General features: G+C 37.6%; 6 protein-coding genes across 6 annotated transcripts; all 6 read left to right on the top strand.

The window, feature by feature from the left end:
- Window positions 1-550: 550 nt before the first annotated feature.
- On the top strand, window positions 551-1,459 carry LSM04_002438 (Signal recognition particle receptor; the record flags this gene model as incomplete). The annotated part of the gene is made up of 1 exon (XM_067333695.1): window positions 551-1,459. The coding sequence occupies one exon, from the start codon at window positions 551-553 to the stop codon at window positions 1,457-1,459; it is 909 nt and encodes a 302-aa protein (XP_067189414.1).
- Window positions 1,460-1,746: 287 nt separating this feature from the next.
- On the top strand, window positions 1,747-4,365 carry LSM04_005642 (uncharacterized protein; the record flags this gene model as incomplete). The annotated part of the gene is made up of 1 exon (XM_067333693.1): window positions 1,747-4,365. One exon carries the CDS (start codon window positions 1,747-1,749, stop codon window positions 4,363-4,365), a length of 2,619 nt encoding a protein of 872 aa, XP_067189487.1.
- A 650-nt stretch (window positions 4,366-5,015) lies between these two features.
- Window positions 5,016-6,284, top strand: LSM04_008385 (uncharacterized protein; the record flags this gene model as incomplete). The annotated part of the gene is made up of 1 exon (XM_067333692.1): window positions 5,016-6,284. The coding sequence occupies one exon, from the start codon at window positions 5,016-5,018 to the stop codon at window positions 6,282-6,284; it is 1,269 nt and encodes a 422-aa protein (XP_067189531.1).
- Window positions 6,285-7,436: 1,152 nt separating this feature from the next.
- LSM04_000001 (THIF-type NAD/FAD binding fold) lies at window positions 7,437-9,488 on the top strand (the record flags this gene model as incomplete). The annotated part of the gene is made up of 1 exon (XM_067333691.1): window positions 7,437-9,488. The coding sequence occupies one exon, from the start codon at window positions 7,437-7,439 to the stop codon at window positions 9,486-9,488; it is 2,052 nt and encodes a 683-aa protein (XP_067189369.1).
- A 749-nt stretch (window positions 9,489-10,237) lies between these two features.
- Window positions 10,238-13,249, top strand: LSM04_009430 (uncharacterized protein; the record flags this gene model as incomplete). The annotated part of the gene is made up of 1 exon (XM_067333690.1): window positions 10,238-13,249. One exon carries the CDS (start codon window positions 10,238-10,240, stop codon window positions 13,247-13,249), a length of 3,012 nt encoding a protein of 1,003 aa, XP_067189546.1.
- Window positions 13,250-13,578: 329 nt separating this feature from the next.
- Window positions 13,579-17,256, top strand: LSM04_001632 (uncharacterized protein; the record flags this gene model as incomplete). Its single annotated transcript, XM_067333689.1, has 1 exon — window positions 13,579-17,256. The coding sequence occupies one exon, from the start codon at window positions 13,579-13,581 to the stop codon at window positions 17,254-17,256; it is 3,678 nt and encodes a 1,225-aa protein (XP_067189396.1).
- Between the last annotated feature and the right edge of the window lie 995 nt (window positions 17,257-18,251).

Below are 18,251 nucleotides of genomic sequence, written 5' to 3'. Positions count from 1 at the left end.
GTTTGCCTTCGAAAGGATGGAATATGACCGTACGCATGTATAAATTCGTCGTTTTTTTTTATATTTTCTGATGATGGTATTGTAGCTTTTTTTTCGATGGATTCTGTGTAGTGTTGCAAATGGGTAAAAATTTGATGTTTTTATTTTTTTTTTGGAGAGTATATGAACTTGTGGGCCATTGGGGTTTTTTTTGTTGGTATGATAGAGTGTGTGGTTTCTGCTACATTATTTTGGTTTTCGATTGTTCTCATCTCCATTGAAGAAGAATATGTTTATTTTATTTTTTATTTCTTATGTGTTACTCTATTGTGGTTTTTTTCCGTTTTTGCTCTTGTGCTCGTTTTTGAATAAAGTTAAATTAAAGGAAGGTGCTTGGGAAAAGAAGAGAAGAACGCTGTTCTTCGAGGACGTCTATTTGTGAAATCCATTATTTATTTATCTTTGTACGATGGAAACAATGACAACTTTGAATGAAACAAGTTTTAACAGCAACAGTATTGAGAAGACTAATAATAATATTGATGATTATGATAATAATAATAATAATACAATGATTTTTCTTGTTGCAACTGTTATTGTTGCCTTGGTTATTGCACGTATTATTGCCAAATATGTATTGAGTGGTGTTGGTATTACATCTCGACATCGTCATACTGTCTTACTCATCGGTCTTTGTGGTAGTGGTAAAACAACACTCTTTGCACAACTAATTGCGCAGAAGCGTATCACGACACGAACAAGTATGAAGCCTAACCGCGCTGTTATGACATTGCGGTCAAAGCATAGTATTACAAACAATGGAGAACATAATTTTTCAGCTGATAATGAATCAACAAGAACAGTATCTACCACTACTACCACTGCTACTACTACTACTGTAGGTTCACCTGTCGAAGTTGTGGATTACCCCGGACACCGTCGTCTACGTGAATCACTTACATCTGATCTGGAAGAAGCAAATAAAGTTGTTCTTGTTGTTGATAGTGTTACTATACAAGATGATCGTCAAGAAGGAGCGCAGGCATTAGCAGAACTTGTAGTATCTGTATTTACTTCCCCTGCTTTTTATGGTGTAAAACGAGTTCTGGTAGCATGTACTAAAAGGGATGAACTTACAAGCTACTCTGCAAAGGCTGTAAAAAGAATTTTAGAGGCAGAGGTTACGCGTTGTCTTGCTACTCGACGTGGTGAAGTGCAAAGTCTTGATAGTATTGTTAATGCATCTGGACTTGCTGTTGGTAGAAGAAAAAATAAATCAGGAGGTGGTGTTAGTAATAGCAATAGCAGTAGTAGTCGTGTTGGAAAAGTACATGAATTGTTACTTGGAGAATCAGGCAAGTTTACCTTTGATGATTTTCCAATTCCTGTTGTTTTTGTAGATGTTTCCTCATACGTATTACCGACGGAACATCCATTTAACGTAGAAGTTGTTCGTGAATTTGTGGATGAGAAATTATAGGAACAGAATCTGGTAAATTTGATATTATATGCGCAGTTTTCTCTTTTTTTTCTTTTTTAGATGTTGGTGTTATCAAATCCACAATATACATGGTGTCTATATATTTATTTATTTGCATTGAAACATATTTGCAGTCCCGTGAATTTGTTTTTCTTTTTCGTCTATTTACCCCGATATCATGCTCTCTTATTTGTTCTTTTGCTTTTTTGTCTCTTAGCACCACTGTGGTAGTACCCTCACCTCACGTAGGCCCTATATATATATATATATATTTCCTGCGCTGGGCGATGAAGAAGCAGTTCTCCAGTGACTACAGCTCCCATGGCCCCGCGCCCTCCTCCAAGAAGCAGTCGACGGAGCGGAGCAGCAACAGTCTCCGGCAGAGCACCCGCTCCCGCCGCACAAAAGGCGAGCCGCACCCCCGCCCACAGGAACAGCGGCAGGAGGTCGAGCCGACCATTCACGTCCTCGACAATGGCGTGGACCGGACGCCTCTGCCACTCCAGCAGCGACCCGGCGGCGCCGGAGCGGTCCCGCGGGATGGTCGACCGCCCGCCGGATCCATCAGCGCCCTGCTGCCGGTGGAGAGCAGCTCTATCTTTCACTCCTCCGTGCTGAACAGCTCCACCGATCAGTTTGGACTCGCCTCCAGTGCTAGCATCGGCATTGGCAGTCCCACTCATGCGGGGCTGCTCACAGGATCCTCCTCATCCCTTACAAGCGTTTCTATGGACATAAGAGGATCTAACGTGTCAAGTGGGTCCATCTTTGCCCCACTAGCCGTTATTGGAGGAGGTTCTACACAACTTCAACAAGGATTATTTGAAGACCGTCTAACATCGGCAGAGGAAAAAGTACATGTTTACACACGAGAAGAAAGAAGGGCATGGATGGATGGTAAAACTACAGTTGTTCTCACAGAGACACCTACTATAATGTTGTATACACATCAAGATGAAATTGTTTCAAATGAGAATAAGAATATTGTAGCACAAGTAAAGGAGCGCAATGACTATTATGCTGCTCTTGTAGAAGCAAAAAGGGTAGATGAGGGGACACGGTTTCAGGAAAAAGGCTCATGGACTTTTGTGGCACCTAAGAAATCTATTCACTGTGCTATTCATCCTCCACCAAAGAAAAATTCTGGGGCTTTACAAGTCACAACTTGGATGCTACGAGATGAGTTTGCCGCACTTACGCAAGAGGAGGAATCTGTTGAAGAGGAAGAGACTGAAAATGATGAAGATGATGAATTGGTAGAATCTGCAACAAATGGGGGGAAAGAAGCAGGATCTGAAGCAACAGCAGAGAATAGTGCTCGAAGTACTGGGCGATCGGCAACATCCTGGATGTATTCAGATTCTCTGTTATCAACATTACGTGTGATGGAGCGAGCAGTGGTACAAAATACAATGGAAGAAGTACAATTAATGTATAGAGGTATTACAATGGACCCTGCTGCATATCGTATACCGCGACTACCTGAGGCAGAAGAAGGAAAAACAACTGAAGATCCTGATGCAGCAGTAGCAACGGGAACATCACCAACAGCAGAAGGAAATGATGGACAAGAAGCCGCCCTTGCTGCTGCTACTGCTGCTGTGGCAGCGACAACGGCACCTGTTGTAAAAGCAGATCCACCTCCACTAAAAATGTCAGATGATATTAAAGCTTTATGGACTTTTCGTTCTCCTTTAACAAGAAACCGTGCAGTTACTTCTATGGCCTGGAATTTAAAAGAAACTGATATTTTGGCGGTTGGTTACAGTGCTTTGCGAAGTGATAATATTCATTCTACAGACGGATCTAGTGGTTCAACAAGAATAGGTGGTGTAATTTGTTTCTGGTCGGTAAAGAATCCACTCGCACCAGAACGTGTTATTCAACTTTCAGGAGAAGCAGGGGTTTCATGTGTGGCATTCTCTTATGAATACCCAAGTCTTCTTGCTGTTGGTGATACAGATGGAGGTATTGTTATTTATGATATTCAAAAAGATACAAGTGTACCTGCCATTAGAACGACACTAACAAGTGGACAACATACAAGTGCGGTATGGGAACTTAAATGGGTGGCACGAGGTAAAGAACGTGGAGAATTTCTCATCTCAATATCTGGAGATGGTCGTGTTGTACAATGGGCTGTTGGTAAAACAATTGAACGTGTGGCACCTGATCTTATGACTCTTAAAAGACAACATGGTACCGCTTGTGAATCTGCCTTTGCTGATGATGGAAGTAAATCTAAACGAAGGGCTACTTCTGCTTCTGCTTCTACAGGTACTGGACAACAGCAACAAAGACGCAGACATGATGCACTCTTTTCAAGACAGTGTGGTGGTATGTGTCTTGATATTTCTCCTGCAGATGGTACTGTTTATATCGTAGGTACTGAAGATGGTTCTATCTACCAGTGTAATAAGAGCCAGACAGAAAATTATGAATTAGATTATGCGCCACATTCGGAGCTTGTGTACCGTGTACGATGGTCACCATACAGTGATAATTACTTTCTCACATGCTCTGCTGACTGGAGTTCGCGACTTTACCGCGTTGGACAATCAGCACAACTGCTCACATTTGACAGTCCTAATCAAAATGCCGTACAAGATGTGGCGTGGTCGTACACAAATTCCACAACATTTGCCACTGTTACCGCTCAGGGGAATGTAGAATTATGGTCTATTACAGACTCTATTCATCCTCGATCACGTGTGCAGTTTGTGGATCAACGTCGTCTTTCAGGTGTTTTATTCGCCGAACAAGAAGCCCCTGTTATAGTGGTTGGTGATGAAAAAGGTGATGTGACGGTATTTCGCCTTCTTACACCTTGTTATAGTAGTATGAATATGGTGGCAGATGAACAGGAACAGGCACTTGAGGAAGCCATCCGCAAGGCCACCTCATAGATATATATATAACCGAGAAAATAAACAAAAAAATGGAGAATGGAAATAGAATTACTTGAACATTTAAAGATGAAGAGGATCGAGGAAAGGAGGAATAATGACTTAATGCTGCAAAATAGCAGCATAAATATTAGAAGAGAATTTTAAGGGTTATGGGAAGCATTATTGCTACCACCCCTTTTTTTTACGTATTCATTGTACGTGATCGCTATGTATATAAGAAAGAACGGATACAAAACGAAAACCAAAAAAAAAAAAAGAAAGGAGAGAGCGTAAACGGGAATGAAATATGACGCTGAAATTGGAAAGGTGTCTACAATATCAATATATATATATACTTTCACCTACATAGAGTAACAGATACAGACATTTTAGTTTTGCAGGAGAGGCAACCTATTATTTTGCTACACGTTCTTTATAATCTTTTTTCTTTTCCTTTTCTCTTTAAATAGTGTTTAAACTTCTCACCCCACCTAGTATATATAGCTCCTGGGGACGAGGCGGAGTAAAAAAGAAATACATAAGAAAAACTAGTGTAAAGAAACCCATTCTATCACTGAGAAAAAAAAGTGGGGAGTATCATTCTAGAAAAGAAAGAATCACCTGCAGATAATAGTTATTGTTTATTATTATTTTCTGCGTTTGCAAACATGTCCTCGGACCCGGAGCAAAATGATGATATCCCACAACAGCCGGTAGAGACGACTGAAGAAACAACACAGGGAGAACGACAAGAAGATCAACAGGAGGAACAAGAAGAAGATCAGGAAGAAGAACAAGAAGAACAGGAGAGAGATAAGAATGATGAAACTGTTGATGCCTCAGAACAAGAGCAACAAAAAGAACAAGAACAACAAGAAGAACAAGAACAACGGCAAGAGCGACAGCGAGAGGTTTCTTATGGTGAACACACAGATGAAGTCACAGAGACATATGATGAGGGAACAGCCAGGCCTGTGGTAGGTATAGATGTTGTAGTGCATAGTAGTGTTCATTCACCCAACTTACAGGAAGATGTTAGTACAACCACAAGAGGAGGAGGACGGGAAAGTTTTGTTGATCATAAATCTCAAATGTCTGAAACACTTCCACCATCAAAAGGGTATTTATCAGTTGTTTCAAAAAGAGCAGTAGATGTTACAGATGTCTCTGAAGAATCTGAAGCTGCACCAGTGAGGAAATCGCGTTCTTCAGTACGTTCAGAACCTTTACTTCGTACAAATTCAAACATGAAACGTCGAGTAATACCTAGTGGGACTCTTACCCCTTTGTATAACGCCAATAACATGACTACACGGGAAGAGTTTATGGCATTTCGAATACGCAATGGTGTTTCACCCAACTACAGAGGACCTGTACATGTGGTGGAGAATATATATGTATCATGTGCCGAGTGCGGTGCTCCTGTAGATCCCGTTACCCGTGTTCCCGCTGGTAAACTATTCTTTCACCCACAATGTATCCGCTGTAAACTATGTGGTAAGTCTAGTCTCACTGAGGCATACTTTCAGGCTATGTATAATGCCGCCATTTGCTGGGAATGTGCTTCACGTGGATTAGCCCCATGTGTGCCACGCGAGGCGGCGGCGGCGCGTGGAATTATTACTGGGGCGGTGTACGGGCCAGTGGCTAATGCGATTCGCCGCCATGATCGTGAACGGCAAATACAACCCATTAATCAATCCACACTGGAAGGCGTTGTGGCCCCCACACTTAGTGTTCCACCCCTGCATAACAGGCGTAATAGCACACGAGGGACAATGGCACTCATTCGCCGTCAGCAGTATTACACGCAGAATGATAATAATATTCTTTGTTTGCCGCCGGCGACGCCTGTAGTGGAGAGTCAAGCAGATTCCCGACCATCTACCACACCAAAAAAGCGAAGAAGTCGGCAGAGCTTTCCTAAGTTGATGTAAGAATAAAACAAAACAAAGAAAAAAGAGAAAAAGGCTACGTTATATATATATATATATATATGGTCTAGATCTCGCTTACATCTTTTCTTATCTGCGATTATGTATGTAGGAAAAGAAAGGAAGGAGAAGAGAAAAAGAAAGTATAAAAAAGAAAAGAAAAAAGGAGAGAAGGAAAGGATAATAGTAGAGGGAAAAGGAATGCTTTGAGTGAAAGGAATGAAAAACAAAAAAAACGAATTAAAAAGAGTACATGGCATATCGCATTATGTGATGGAACACAAAGAATAAAAAAATGTATCTGTGTGCCTCCGTATCTATTTAATTTACTGGAATTGCTTTTTTTATTTTACGCGCCAAACTTCTGTTTATGGTTGCTTTTCTTTGTTTTTATATATATATATGTGTGGTTTCTTTTTCTTTATTGCTCTTTTTTTTGCCTTTCTTCACCATGTGGGTGTTATTTCTCCCTATTTCTGCTTATACGTACATGTATTAAAATGCATATATTATATATATATATATATATATATATATATTTGTATATATACAAATATATATGGAAATATAAATAAATAGATAGAAAAAAATATATATGTACTTCCATGTCTATGCGTTTTTTTTTTCTATGCTTATTTATATTTATTTATGTATTTCTGAAAAAATATAAACATATAACCGTATGTATGAGTGTGTGTGAGAAATGACGTTTGCATTCTTTTTTTTTTCCGAGAGTTGCATCATCTTTTTCCATATTGTAGTTCCCATTTACACATTCTTTTTTTCTTTTTTTTTTACCTTTACTTTCAACTTACAGGCGTGGTATAAGTATCTCTTCTTATTTATGAGTACTTTTATTTCACGTTTTGTGCTTGTTGTTTTCTGTATTTTTTTCTTTTTTTTCTTTGTTTTCCTCACTCTTTGTCTTTGTCTCTCTCTTTCTTTTTTTCCCCCTTCTTTCACTACAATGTGATTATAATGGGTGAGCCCCTCATCACCTGTGTTCTTCCCTTCTTTTCCATCTGTGAACGTGTTTACTTGTATGATGTGTCTGGACCACAAATCACTTCTTTCTCTCTCTCTTTCTCCACATATATCTATATCTATCTATCTAATATATATATATATATATATTTAATTTATTTATATTTCAGTATGGAGTTAAGATATGACCGACAGCTACGGCTTTGGGGAAGAGATGGGCAGCGTTCCCTCGCCGCGGCGCATATTTTTATCCTCGGCGCCACTACCACCGCCGCTGAAATATTAAAGAATTTAATTCTCCCCGGTATTTCTCATTTCACTATTGTTGATAACGATATCATTGACCGAGCGGCGGTGGGAAATAATTTTTTTCTCACAATGGAAGACTACACCGCACGGCGGCCGATAGCCGAGGCGCTTGTGCAGCATTTGCGGGAATTGAATAGAAATAGTTGTGTGGGGAATGCCGTGCTGGAGTCATGCGAGGCGTGGGTGGGGGCGTTTATAACCCAACAAGAGGGTGTAGGGCATGAAGGAAGCAGAAAAATAATAAGAATAACATCAAAGAAAGAAGAGGGAGAAGAAGAAGAAATAGAAATGGAAAAAAAAGAAAAAGAAGAATTACATAAAATGCCAACACTTATTGTAGCAACACCGAAACTTCCGGCAGCGTCTCTTCGTCGTTTGGCGGTATATTTAAAGAATGAAACAAATATACCGTTGATGTATGTTCAAACGACTGGTCTTACGGGATTAATTCATATACAAGAGAAGGAACGACTTATTATTCACACAGAACCCAAACCTGAAACAATTGTGGAGGATCTTCGTATATTTAATCCTTTTTCTGCACTTCAGGAGTGGTTTCTCCAACATAATCCAGAGGATAAATCATTATTTGAACATAATCTTGAATTACATAGTCATATCCCATGGATTGCCATTCTTTATCATGCCCTTAAACGTTTTCGAGAGGAATCTGGGAATTCTTCGTTTTTACCACGTACAAAAGTGGATTATGATGGGATGAAAAAAGTTATCTCTTCCTTTATTCGTCGTCCATTTCCTCCACAAGAGGGATTTATGGAAGCTCTTGATAAGTGTCGTACCGTTCTTAATAGACCATCGCATCTTCCTCTTACACTTCGACATGTACTAGATGATCCTCGAGCAGAAGGAGGAGTGAAAATGACATCTTATAATAATAATAATAATAATAATAATAATAATAATAATAATAATAATAATAATAATAATAATAATAATAATAATAATAATAATAATAATAATAATAATAATAATAATAATAATAATAATAATAATAATAATAATAATAATAATAATAATAATAATAATAATAATAATAATAATAATAATAATAGTAATAATAATAATAATAGTGAATCATTTGAAAGAATATCACCGGTTTGTTGGGCCGTAATACGAGGGATAAAACAATTTATCACGGATAATAATGGTGTTCCGCCGTTTTGTGGATATGTGCCAGATATCACAACTACTACACAGTGGTATAGTGAACTAACTGCTATTTATACAGAAAAGATGGAAGAAGACTGTACAAGGGTTTTTGAATACGCATTGGATGAATTAATAGACTCTGGTATTGATAGTGATAAAACATGTCTGATGGAATTAACAAAAGCATTGATACAAAATTTATGGACATTACAGTTAATTAACTTTTCTCCTGATCTTGATGAAGAAGTATGGGTTGCTCTTCAACAAGAACGTTTTACTCAGTACTTTGATAGTTGCAGTACAGATGGGGAACGATTTACGGTAGAACTATATGCAGCTCTTTTGGCTGCACGATACTTTGAGGAAAAACATGGACGTGTACCAGGTTCTGTATATAAATATAATGAAGATAATGATAAACGGGATACAATGTGGAGAGATGATGCAAAGGAATTATTGCGCATAGTGGAAGCATCACGAGAAGGATCTAACAATTACAGTAATAATTCCATGAATAGTGATAGTAATACTAGTACTAGTAGTGATCTTACTTTAAAAGCATGTATGGAAGTTGCACGATTTGGTGGAGGAGAACCGGCTTTCACAGCATGTATAATTGGAGCCGCCGCAGCACAAGAGTGTATCAAACTAATACAACATCGTCGTGTGCCTATTCAACGACCACTAGTCTTTGATGGATATAGGAGTTGTTTTTGGCTTGTCCCTCCTGTCTCTTCAAAGTGATATCAATGATAAGGAAGTCATTATGAGTGTAGTATCTGATACCGTTTTTCGTTATTTATTTATTTATTATTGCATTAATTGTTGTTGTCGTTCTTCTTCTTCTTCGATGGATTATTATCGTATTCGCCAATTGATGGCAAATGGGAAGCTGAAAAGGGATGTATAAAAAAAAAAAAATAAAAGAGACTATATACTGTTAAGATCTTATTATGGTGTTTCCTTTACAGTTTTCTTTTTTTTATTCTTGAAGTTTGCATCTTTCTCTTTCTTAGTTGATGTCTGTAGTGGCCTGTTCTAATCCTTTATGGCTATTACTATTGCTATTACTATGTTTATTTATTTATTATCTGTGTGTGTGTTTGTGTGTGTCTTGTGTAAAGAAGATTATCAAATATGTTGAATTGGATTTCATGTGCGTTTATATACATATATGACTTCATTTTTTCTTTTTTTATTTTCTGGGGATTTACGAAACTCGTTATATATATATATATATATATATATATATATATGTTACTGGAAAAGGTTAGACTGCGGTGTAAAGAGCAGTTGGGTGTACACACTTCTGCTTTCGCCTTTAGTTTTCTCAATATTTGTATTGTTAATAGAATTATTGAAAGCAACAAGAAACCACCATATACTTTATCTAATCATCCAGAAGAAGAAGAGAAAATTAATACATAATATTTAAATATATATATATATATATCTAAAAGAGAAAAAACAGGGCAAATAAAAATAAGGAGCCGATGTCTCAACGACCAGCACGTCCTTTGCGATTACTACAATCTTCATGGAATATGAATCTTATACAAGAAACACACAATTCCTCATCATTATCATTTTCTTCATTACTTGCGGTATACAAACCGAGTGGTCTCCCATACTTCGCCGCCTCTCAACTCACATTACATGGAAATAACAGTTCTAATGATATAAAAGATACAATAGGAAGTGGAAAACATCTTTTCGCAGCTTCTTCTATCAATAATAATAATAATAATAATAATAGTAATACACTGGCTATTCCACATAGTGATATGAGTGACTCACTCCTTACACGTATAACGGATTTACTTCCACCGGGAAAAGGAACACCGCGTGTGGTACTCCCACTTATGCATCCTGCACTAATGCGATACAGTTCAGCTGCGTACATTAATGCACTTACGGCCCAACGTAAAGGCACAACACTTGTGGCGTGTTCCCCATCGGAATTAATGTTTCTTCGCAATTGTCATCATTTACGTTTAGTGCGAAGTGTTTATCGTGTGGTGTGTCGACTTCCACACTGTGTGGCAGCACGTGTGCGAAATACGACACGAACAAAAATATCTAAAGAGCGGGAGAGAAAACATAAATTTAAGAATCCGTATATTCAACAATTTCTTCAACGATCAAGTGGCTCTTCTGGTGAAGTAGTAGATGGTATTACATTAGACAACAATAACAATAATAATAATAATAATAATAATAATAATAGTGAGAGTATGGGATTACCAAGATGTGCGTATCCACATCCACTATTGCAAGGCGGATTTTATAATATAAACGAACGGAAACTACTACGTCATGGTACAGTATCTGGATATATTAGTTCGTATAAACTTCCCCGTAGTGTACGGGCGGTAGTAGCACAACAAGAACGATTAAAATCTCTCTTTCTTTCACCAACAAGTGTAACAAACACCCTTTCGGCAGATGTACCTGCCACAATGATGAATGAAACTAACTGTGAAGTGTGTAGAGCAAAATACACTAGTGGAATAAATATGGAATCACATCCATGGATAAAAGAAGAATATCGAATGCGTTTAGCACTTGATGTAAAGATAGCACCAGGAAAAGCAAAGGCATGTGAGATGGAAGAATTACACAATAATACGAATAGTACTGCATCTAAATTAGATGCACAGTCATCATTAGAAATGGGAAGATCACAGTCTATTGTGGGAAAATCATTTAAGTTTGATTTTAGACTTATACGTATGAATGATACCTGTGATTTAGCACTTTATGAAGTTTCTACAAATGATGCATCCGAGGAGGAAATTAAAGCAGCTTTTGCAGCTGCAAATCTCTTTGTATTAAATGATTTTGTAAATGATATAACATTAGCGAATTCCATGATGGAAGTTACCCAACATCTTCATACACTTCCACAGTCCAAACTATCTCAATTACCAATGGCGCTTCAACACACTCTTCGACAAGGTTCACCAATGGAATTAGTAGCAGAACCTCTTTTCACTACAGCTCCTCCATCTAATACTATTACGCATAGTAATAATAGTAATAGTAATATCAATAGTAATATGAATACATCCTCTGCATTATTAGCTGGGCAAGTTAATTCAAACTCTGAATCATTACGACAGGTGAATGCTTGTGGATATCGTTACAAATTTCTTTTAGAAGCTCTTATGCGTTTAAATAACGAAGCGGCCTATCGTCGTGTGGCTCAATTGACATTAGGTTCAGGTATAGAGTGTGCGGCCGTACATTTCCCAGATCCCAGAGAAGAATCAAATGCCTACGCCGTACAACATTTACTTCTACGTATGCAAGAACAGGAGTTAACAGAAGCGTATCGTAGTAGTGTGGCGGAGCGTATGATGTTTGTTAGTCGTGGGATTACAGATGAATGTGAAACATACAATAGTGTATTAAATAATAATAATAATAATAATAATAATAATAATAATAATGAGGATGGTCGATTACAAATCCCAGAACAAGAACATCTTTCTATTATGTGGGGAAATGGACCAATGCCTGCTGCTGTAAGGAAAGAAGAAATGAGTGAATTGGGATGTGTGTATTGTGGAAGGAGTGGACATGTGTGGAGTTCGTGTCCAGAGGGACTTCCATTGTTAACGAATGAAGTAAGAAGAGAAGATACATCATCCACTAATAATATCAATATTACTAATACTAATACTAATAATAATAATAATAATAATAATAATAATAATAATAATAATAATAATAGTAATGATATTTCAATGTTGACTGCCAATGTGGATTTTCAGTTAACGAAGCAGACATCCGACGCGATGGTTCTCTCAACAGTAGATGATGTACGTAATATGATTGAAAACAATTCATTGCTTTCTTCCACAGATACAAATCTTCATACATTTAATAATAATAATAATAATAATAATAATAATAATAATAATAATAATAATAATAATAATGAGGGAGGTGTTATTTCTATTCCCAACACCGTCCCTACACAGCCATTTAATCCACACGCCTGGCGTCGTAATAACACACGACCGACATTACACCAACATCCTCTCCGTTGCGCCTACTGCAGTGGGCGACATCACATTACACAATGCCCAAAACTCTCTGGAGTTGACAGCGATGAGAAGAGTCATTATACAGACAATCTAAATAGTGAGAAACTCTCGAGAGATGCAAAGGAGCGACTCTTTTGTATTAAATGTGGACACTATGGACACTTATATACATATTGTCCATCGCTGCCTGCCGGTTTACACACCGCCCTGCATTGTCCTGTCTGTTCACTGCCACATAGAAAGATTCGACACACACCAACGCAGTGTCCACGACGTGTGAGTCCACCGCGTGATTATTTACCAAGCGGCATACCAGCCGCATTTAAACAAGAAGAGATGATGAATAGTGGTAGTGGTAGAAGTAATAGTAGTAAGAGTCATAAACATAATGCTATGCGACATCGTGGTGGGAGGGGAGTACTTCTCTCAGATTCTTTTCTCTTGAAAAAGTAGTGAATATATATATATATATATATATATTCGTTTTAACACATGTTTTACATTTGCTCATTTCTACTATGAATGAATAATAAAAAGATAAATTGTCTGAATTCTTAAATTTTTACACGATACGATGTAGTAGTAGTTGTTCTTATTGTAATAATAATAATAATAATGATAATAATAATAATATACCATGATAATATTTGAAAATTATCTGTGATGCTTCAAACATAACCATAATGGAATTTTTCTCTTTCTCTCTCTTTTTCTCTTTTTTCTCTCTTTTCTTTCTTTATATATATATATATATAGGAGAGAGAGAGCGGTTGCCATAAGAGATGTGGAGCCATTGGAGTGGTGTGACGAAAAAACTCAAAGATATCGCTGTTGAGATCGCCACCCCGCAGTATGAACAACCAGAAGGAAGTGAAGAAGAAGAAGAATCACAACAACAACAACAACGAGATAAAGAAGATATAGGAAATATAGGCGTTAAGGGAGTAGTACATGAAGATCCACGTAGAGAACTATTGCCAGTATTGCACCAGGCGCAAGATGAGAGATATGGCATTCACACTCCTTTACCAAAAGACCCCACAAGTACATATCAAACGAGTAATAGTAATAGTAATAATAGTGGCAGTAAGAGTAGTAATAGTAATAATAGTAAGACGAGCGATACCAAGAGCCAAACCGATTATAATAGGAATATGAATAACAAGAATAAACTCTCTGGTGTAGAAATGGATGAAGCAACGATAAAAACACCACCAGTACGTCGTTCTATTCCCTCTGAAGTTGTACTAATGCCACCCTCACGTAATCCTCCAACAACAAATACCACTAGTACTATTACTACTACGAATACTTTTTCGCATCTCAATACAGGCGAGACACCTCCTTTTGTACGAGAATCTCAAGTAAAACCATTAGACACGTCATCTGAAAAGAAAAAAGAAAAAAAAGAGAGAGAACAGAAAGAAGAAGAAGAAGAAGAAGTTAATACGGCATTAAGAACATCAACAACAAGAACTGATGAAAATGGTATTTTGAGTGTATGTAATCATGAGGGACTCATTGCAGAACTACGTGAACAGCTGCATGTACTTTCAGCGCAGAAACAAGAGCTGGAATCTCAAATGCGAACATATGAAAAGGAAGTAACAGCGGCACAAGAGAAAACTGTATCGTACTACGAACAACAACTCACATCTCTGCATGAACAAGTGGAAAATGAAAAGAAAAGAAAAGAAGAAGTAATGAAAGAACTTCAACACCGTGATTCGGAATTTGTACAACTGCGAAATAAGTTAGAAACACTACAGGAACGTGTAGAGGTATTAACGAATGAGTCTGCTGCCACAACGTTAGCACACCGCCAAACACAATTAGCACTTTCATTGCGTGAAGAGGAATATATGAAAGCAATGCAACAAGTGGAATCTTTACAAGATGCATATGATGCATTAGTAACTGAATTTGAACGTGTAACGGGAAGTTCAAAGATGTCCACAGCATCTTCATTAACAACTACTATTCCTGGTATTACTAATACGAATACTATTACTACTAATACTAAGGCTAATACAGTACCTATTGCTCGCCCAGATGCATTGATGGAAAAGAATATAACTTCTATGCAGTCTGTTACGGTGGAGGAACTCCATAAACATATTGAGAGACTTGAAGAAGCGAAACTTTCCGTTCAACGTGAAAGAGATCAGTTATTGCTATCATTGGAAACGGAACAACACACCCACCGTCGAACTTCAGAGGAAAAGGATGAGTTACTTCAGCGTAGTGAGCAGCAGGCAATACGGTTGACGGAACTTATTAAACAACTCGAGCATAAACAACAGGATGAGAAGCAGAGAAGAGAAGAAGATGAGAAAAAACCTGTAGAATTGACACAACCACAAGAAGAAAAAGAAAAACAAAGAGAAGAAGAAGAGGAAAAACTAAAAGGAATGACATCTATACTACAGTCAGAAATCATTTCATTAAAAACACAACTGGAAGCGGCAAAACGTGAGGCGGCAGAAACCGCCCATCGTGTGGAATCCAAACTCAATGCCGAACACACAAATGCGATGAATGTATTTAGTGAAGAGGCACAACAACAACGACAGGCCGCCGTACACGTTATAAAATGTGAATTACATGAAACTCAAGAACGGGCAATAAAGGCAGAAACACAGTGTACGGCATTAGAAAAGGAATTACAACATGTACAAAGTCGATTGTCGGAGTCAGACTCGCAGACGGCATTATTATCTAGTAAATTAGCCGCAGCGGAAACAAGTGTGGCGGAATTGCAATCCAATCTCGCCGCTACAAAAGCTGCAAGTGTTAATAAAGGACAAGAAACATCCATAATTGCCGCTCTTACTACACGTAAACGGGAATTAGAGGCGGATAATGCACGTTTGCAGGAATTATTACAACAATTGGAACATACCATAACAGAATGTCTTGTGCGGGGTGATGTGGAATTGCCAACAACTTTATCCTCATCTTCTTTACAACGTGAAGATGTTGGGGCGTCCTTTTCAGATAAAGTGATTCTTCTCGCAAGTGAGTTTAATAGACTTGTGGAAGTGAATAGACGTGCGGGACATGTACAGAAGGAATGGGAGCGCACATATGAACAGGCCCGTGGGGTAAATGCCACACTCACACAACAGGTGAATGAGGCGTGGAAAACAATAGGGGCACTGCGAGAAGATCTCTCACTGCGAGATCAGTCCTTGGCGAAATTGAAACAGCAATTACAGGCTGAGAAACAACAATACCGTGATGCGCAACAGGCGCTTTCAGTTGTTACGAGTGAACTTCAAGCACTTAAAGAAGAAAAGAAATTAATGGAAGCTCAAATGCGTGTTGTGGGTGTTGGTAGCAGTAATAATAATAATAATAATAATAGTAATAGTGGGAATAGCAAGAATTCCTTAATTGCAGGAAATGCACATGATCAAATCGCTGAACTAAATGCAGATATTGATACATTAAAGAGGGCATTACATGAACGTGATGAAGAATTATCTCAAACTCGAATGAGTCTAGATAATTTACAGCAAGTACTGGATACTTTCACACAGAATAAAAGTCGTGATCTAGAAGAACGTACAGTGGATATGCAAATTGAAATTGAGAAACTAAGCGCAAAGCTTGAAGCAGCAGAGGAACAACAACGTAGTCATAAAGAAGAGATGGACAAACTTGTGGCAAATCACAGACGTGAATTAGCGGCAAAGAATTTGGAGATTACATCTATGCATCGCAAACTCGCTGATCTTCGTCGAGCATTAGATGAAACTGCCCGACAACTGAATGGGGATATGATGATCGATAAACGTGTGATTAGTCACCTCACTGTAAATTACATTCACGCCTTTGTAGCCCAACGCCCGGAAGCGGATGAAATGCTGAAAGTTCTCAGTGGATTACTCAACTGGGATGAGGAAATGCAAGAAAAGGCGGGTTTATTGCCAGGGCCCAGCAATCCACGGCCGGGACAACAGGGAAAGCGCCGAGGTCTCATTGGTGGATTTGTGAATACCGTACTGGGAAGCCCAGGAAGACCACGAGATTCAACAGGAGGAAGTAGTGAAAGTAATAATAATAATAATAATAATAATAATAATAATAATAATAATAAAAGCCGAAGTGGTGGTGGGACGCCGAGTATTTCAGAGTTGTGGGTGGAGTTTCTCATTCGTGAGAGTGAGGCGGGAATACGAGAGACGGCGGACGATCCATCACTACAACCAACAACTAATAATAGTACTAATAATACTAATAGTCATAGTAATATTACTAAAACTATTACTAGTACTATTACTCCTAGTCCTAGTCCGCCTATTCCTGCCCTTGCGGGTGTTTCAGAGCATAAAGGACAGAAGGATAATGGAGAGACTGTGACAGGTGATTTGGCTAGTAATAATGTGGGGCAAACTGCTGAGAAAACAATGACAGATGAAGAAGTTCATAATAGTGAGAAAGTATCGGCAAAATAAAAATAAAAAAAATAATGCTACTTTGAAGGTTTTTTTCTTTTTTTTTCCTCCCTCTTTTTCTCTGTGTTTGTGTGTGGAGTTTGTAGGTATGTATTTCTGTTGTATAATAGTATTTGCAGTGTTTTTTTTTTGTTTTACAACTATTTTGTTTATTTTTCTCCTCATAAATAATATATATACATATATATATATATTATTTTGCATGCTCATTTGGGATCTAGTTATCTATCTATCTATCTATTTCTCTCTGACTGCGTAAGAATGGGCTATGGAATATGTGTGCTTCCGTAGAAGTATGCACGTGTACAACGTATACGTATAACATTTAAATTACAGTCACCTCCTCAATATCTGCAGAAAAACAGAAGAAAAGGGGAAAAAAAAAGAAGAGGTATATGAACAGAAATAATAGAGAAGAGGGTCAATTAAAACCAAAGTGTATATAGGACTCTTTGGGAAACTCGGAATCTGCATTCTTGATGTTCTGACTGTATTCATAATCTTTTCTATTGCGCTGCTGTACTGTTTCTTCTATTACTCCACCTTAGTTGCTGTTTTTTTTTTTACTTCTTTTTATTATTATTATTATTATTATTATTATTATTATTATTCCGTACTATTACTACCACTATCAGTCTGTTGAATTTATTAATATTTCTACTATTATTATTCTTTTTATTTTGTGGTTTCTTGGTTTTGGCCTGTACATATACACAAACACACATATATATATATATATATATATATATATATATATAATATGCACTTTTATTCTCTCTATTTTTTTTGCTCTCTCTCACGCACTTTTCTTATTCGAAACAAAACAAAAAGCAATAATCCTAAAGCGAGGCTGTTGCATTTACTTTTAGCCACAAAAACGAAAAAGAAAAGAGAAAAACACACACACACACACACAGAAAACAGCAAAAACAAAAAAACAAAACGAAAGAAAAAGGAAAAAGAAAACGGGGGAAAAAAACAACGACCACCCACGA

The sequence above is a fragment of the Trypanosoma melophagium genome (genome assembly GCF_022059095.1).
Source record: "Trypanosoma melophagium isolate St. Kilda chromosome Unknown ctg30segment0, whole genome shotgun sequence".
NCBI classification, from domain to species: Eukaryota; Euglenozoa; class Kinetoplastea; order Trypanosomatida; family Trypanosomatidae; genus Trypanosoma; species Trypanosoma melophagium.
Note: the sequence above shows the minus strand (reverse complement) of the source record. Positions and strands in the feature narration are given on the sequence as shown.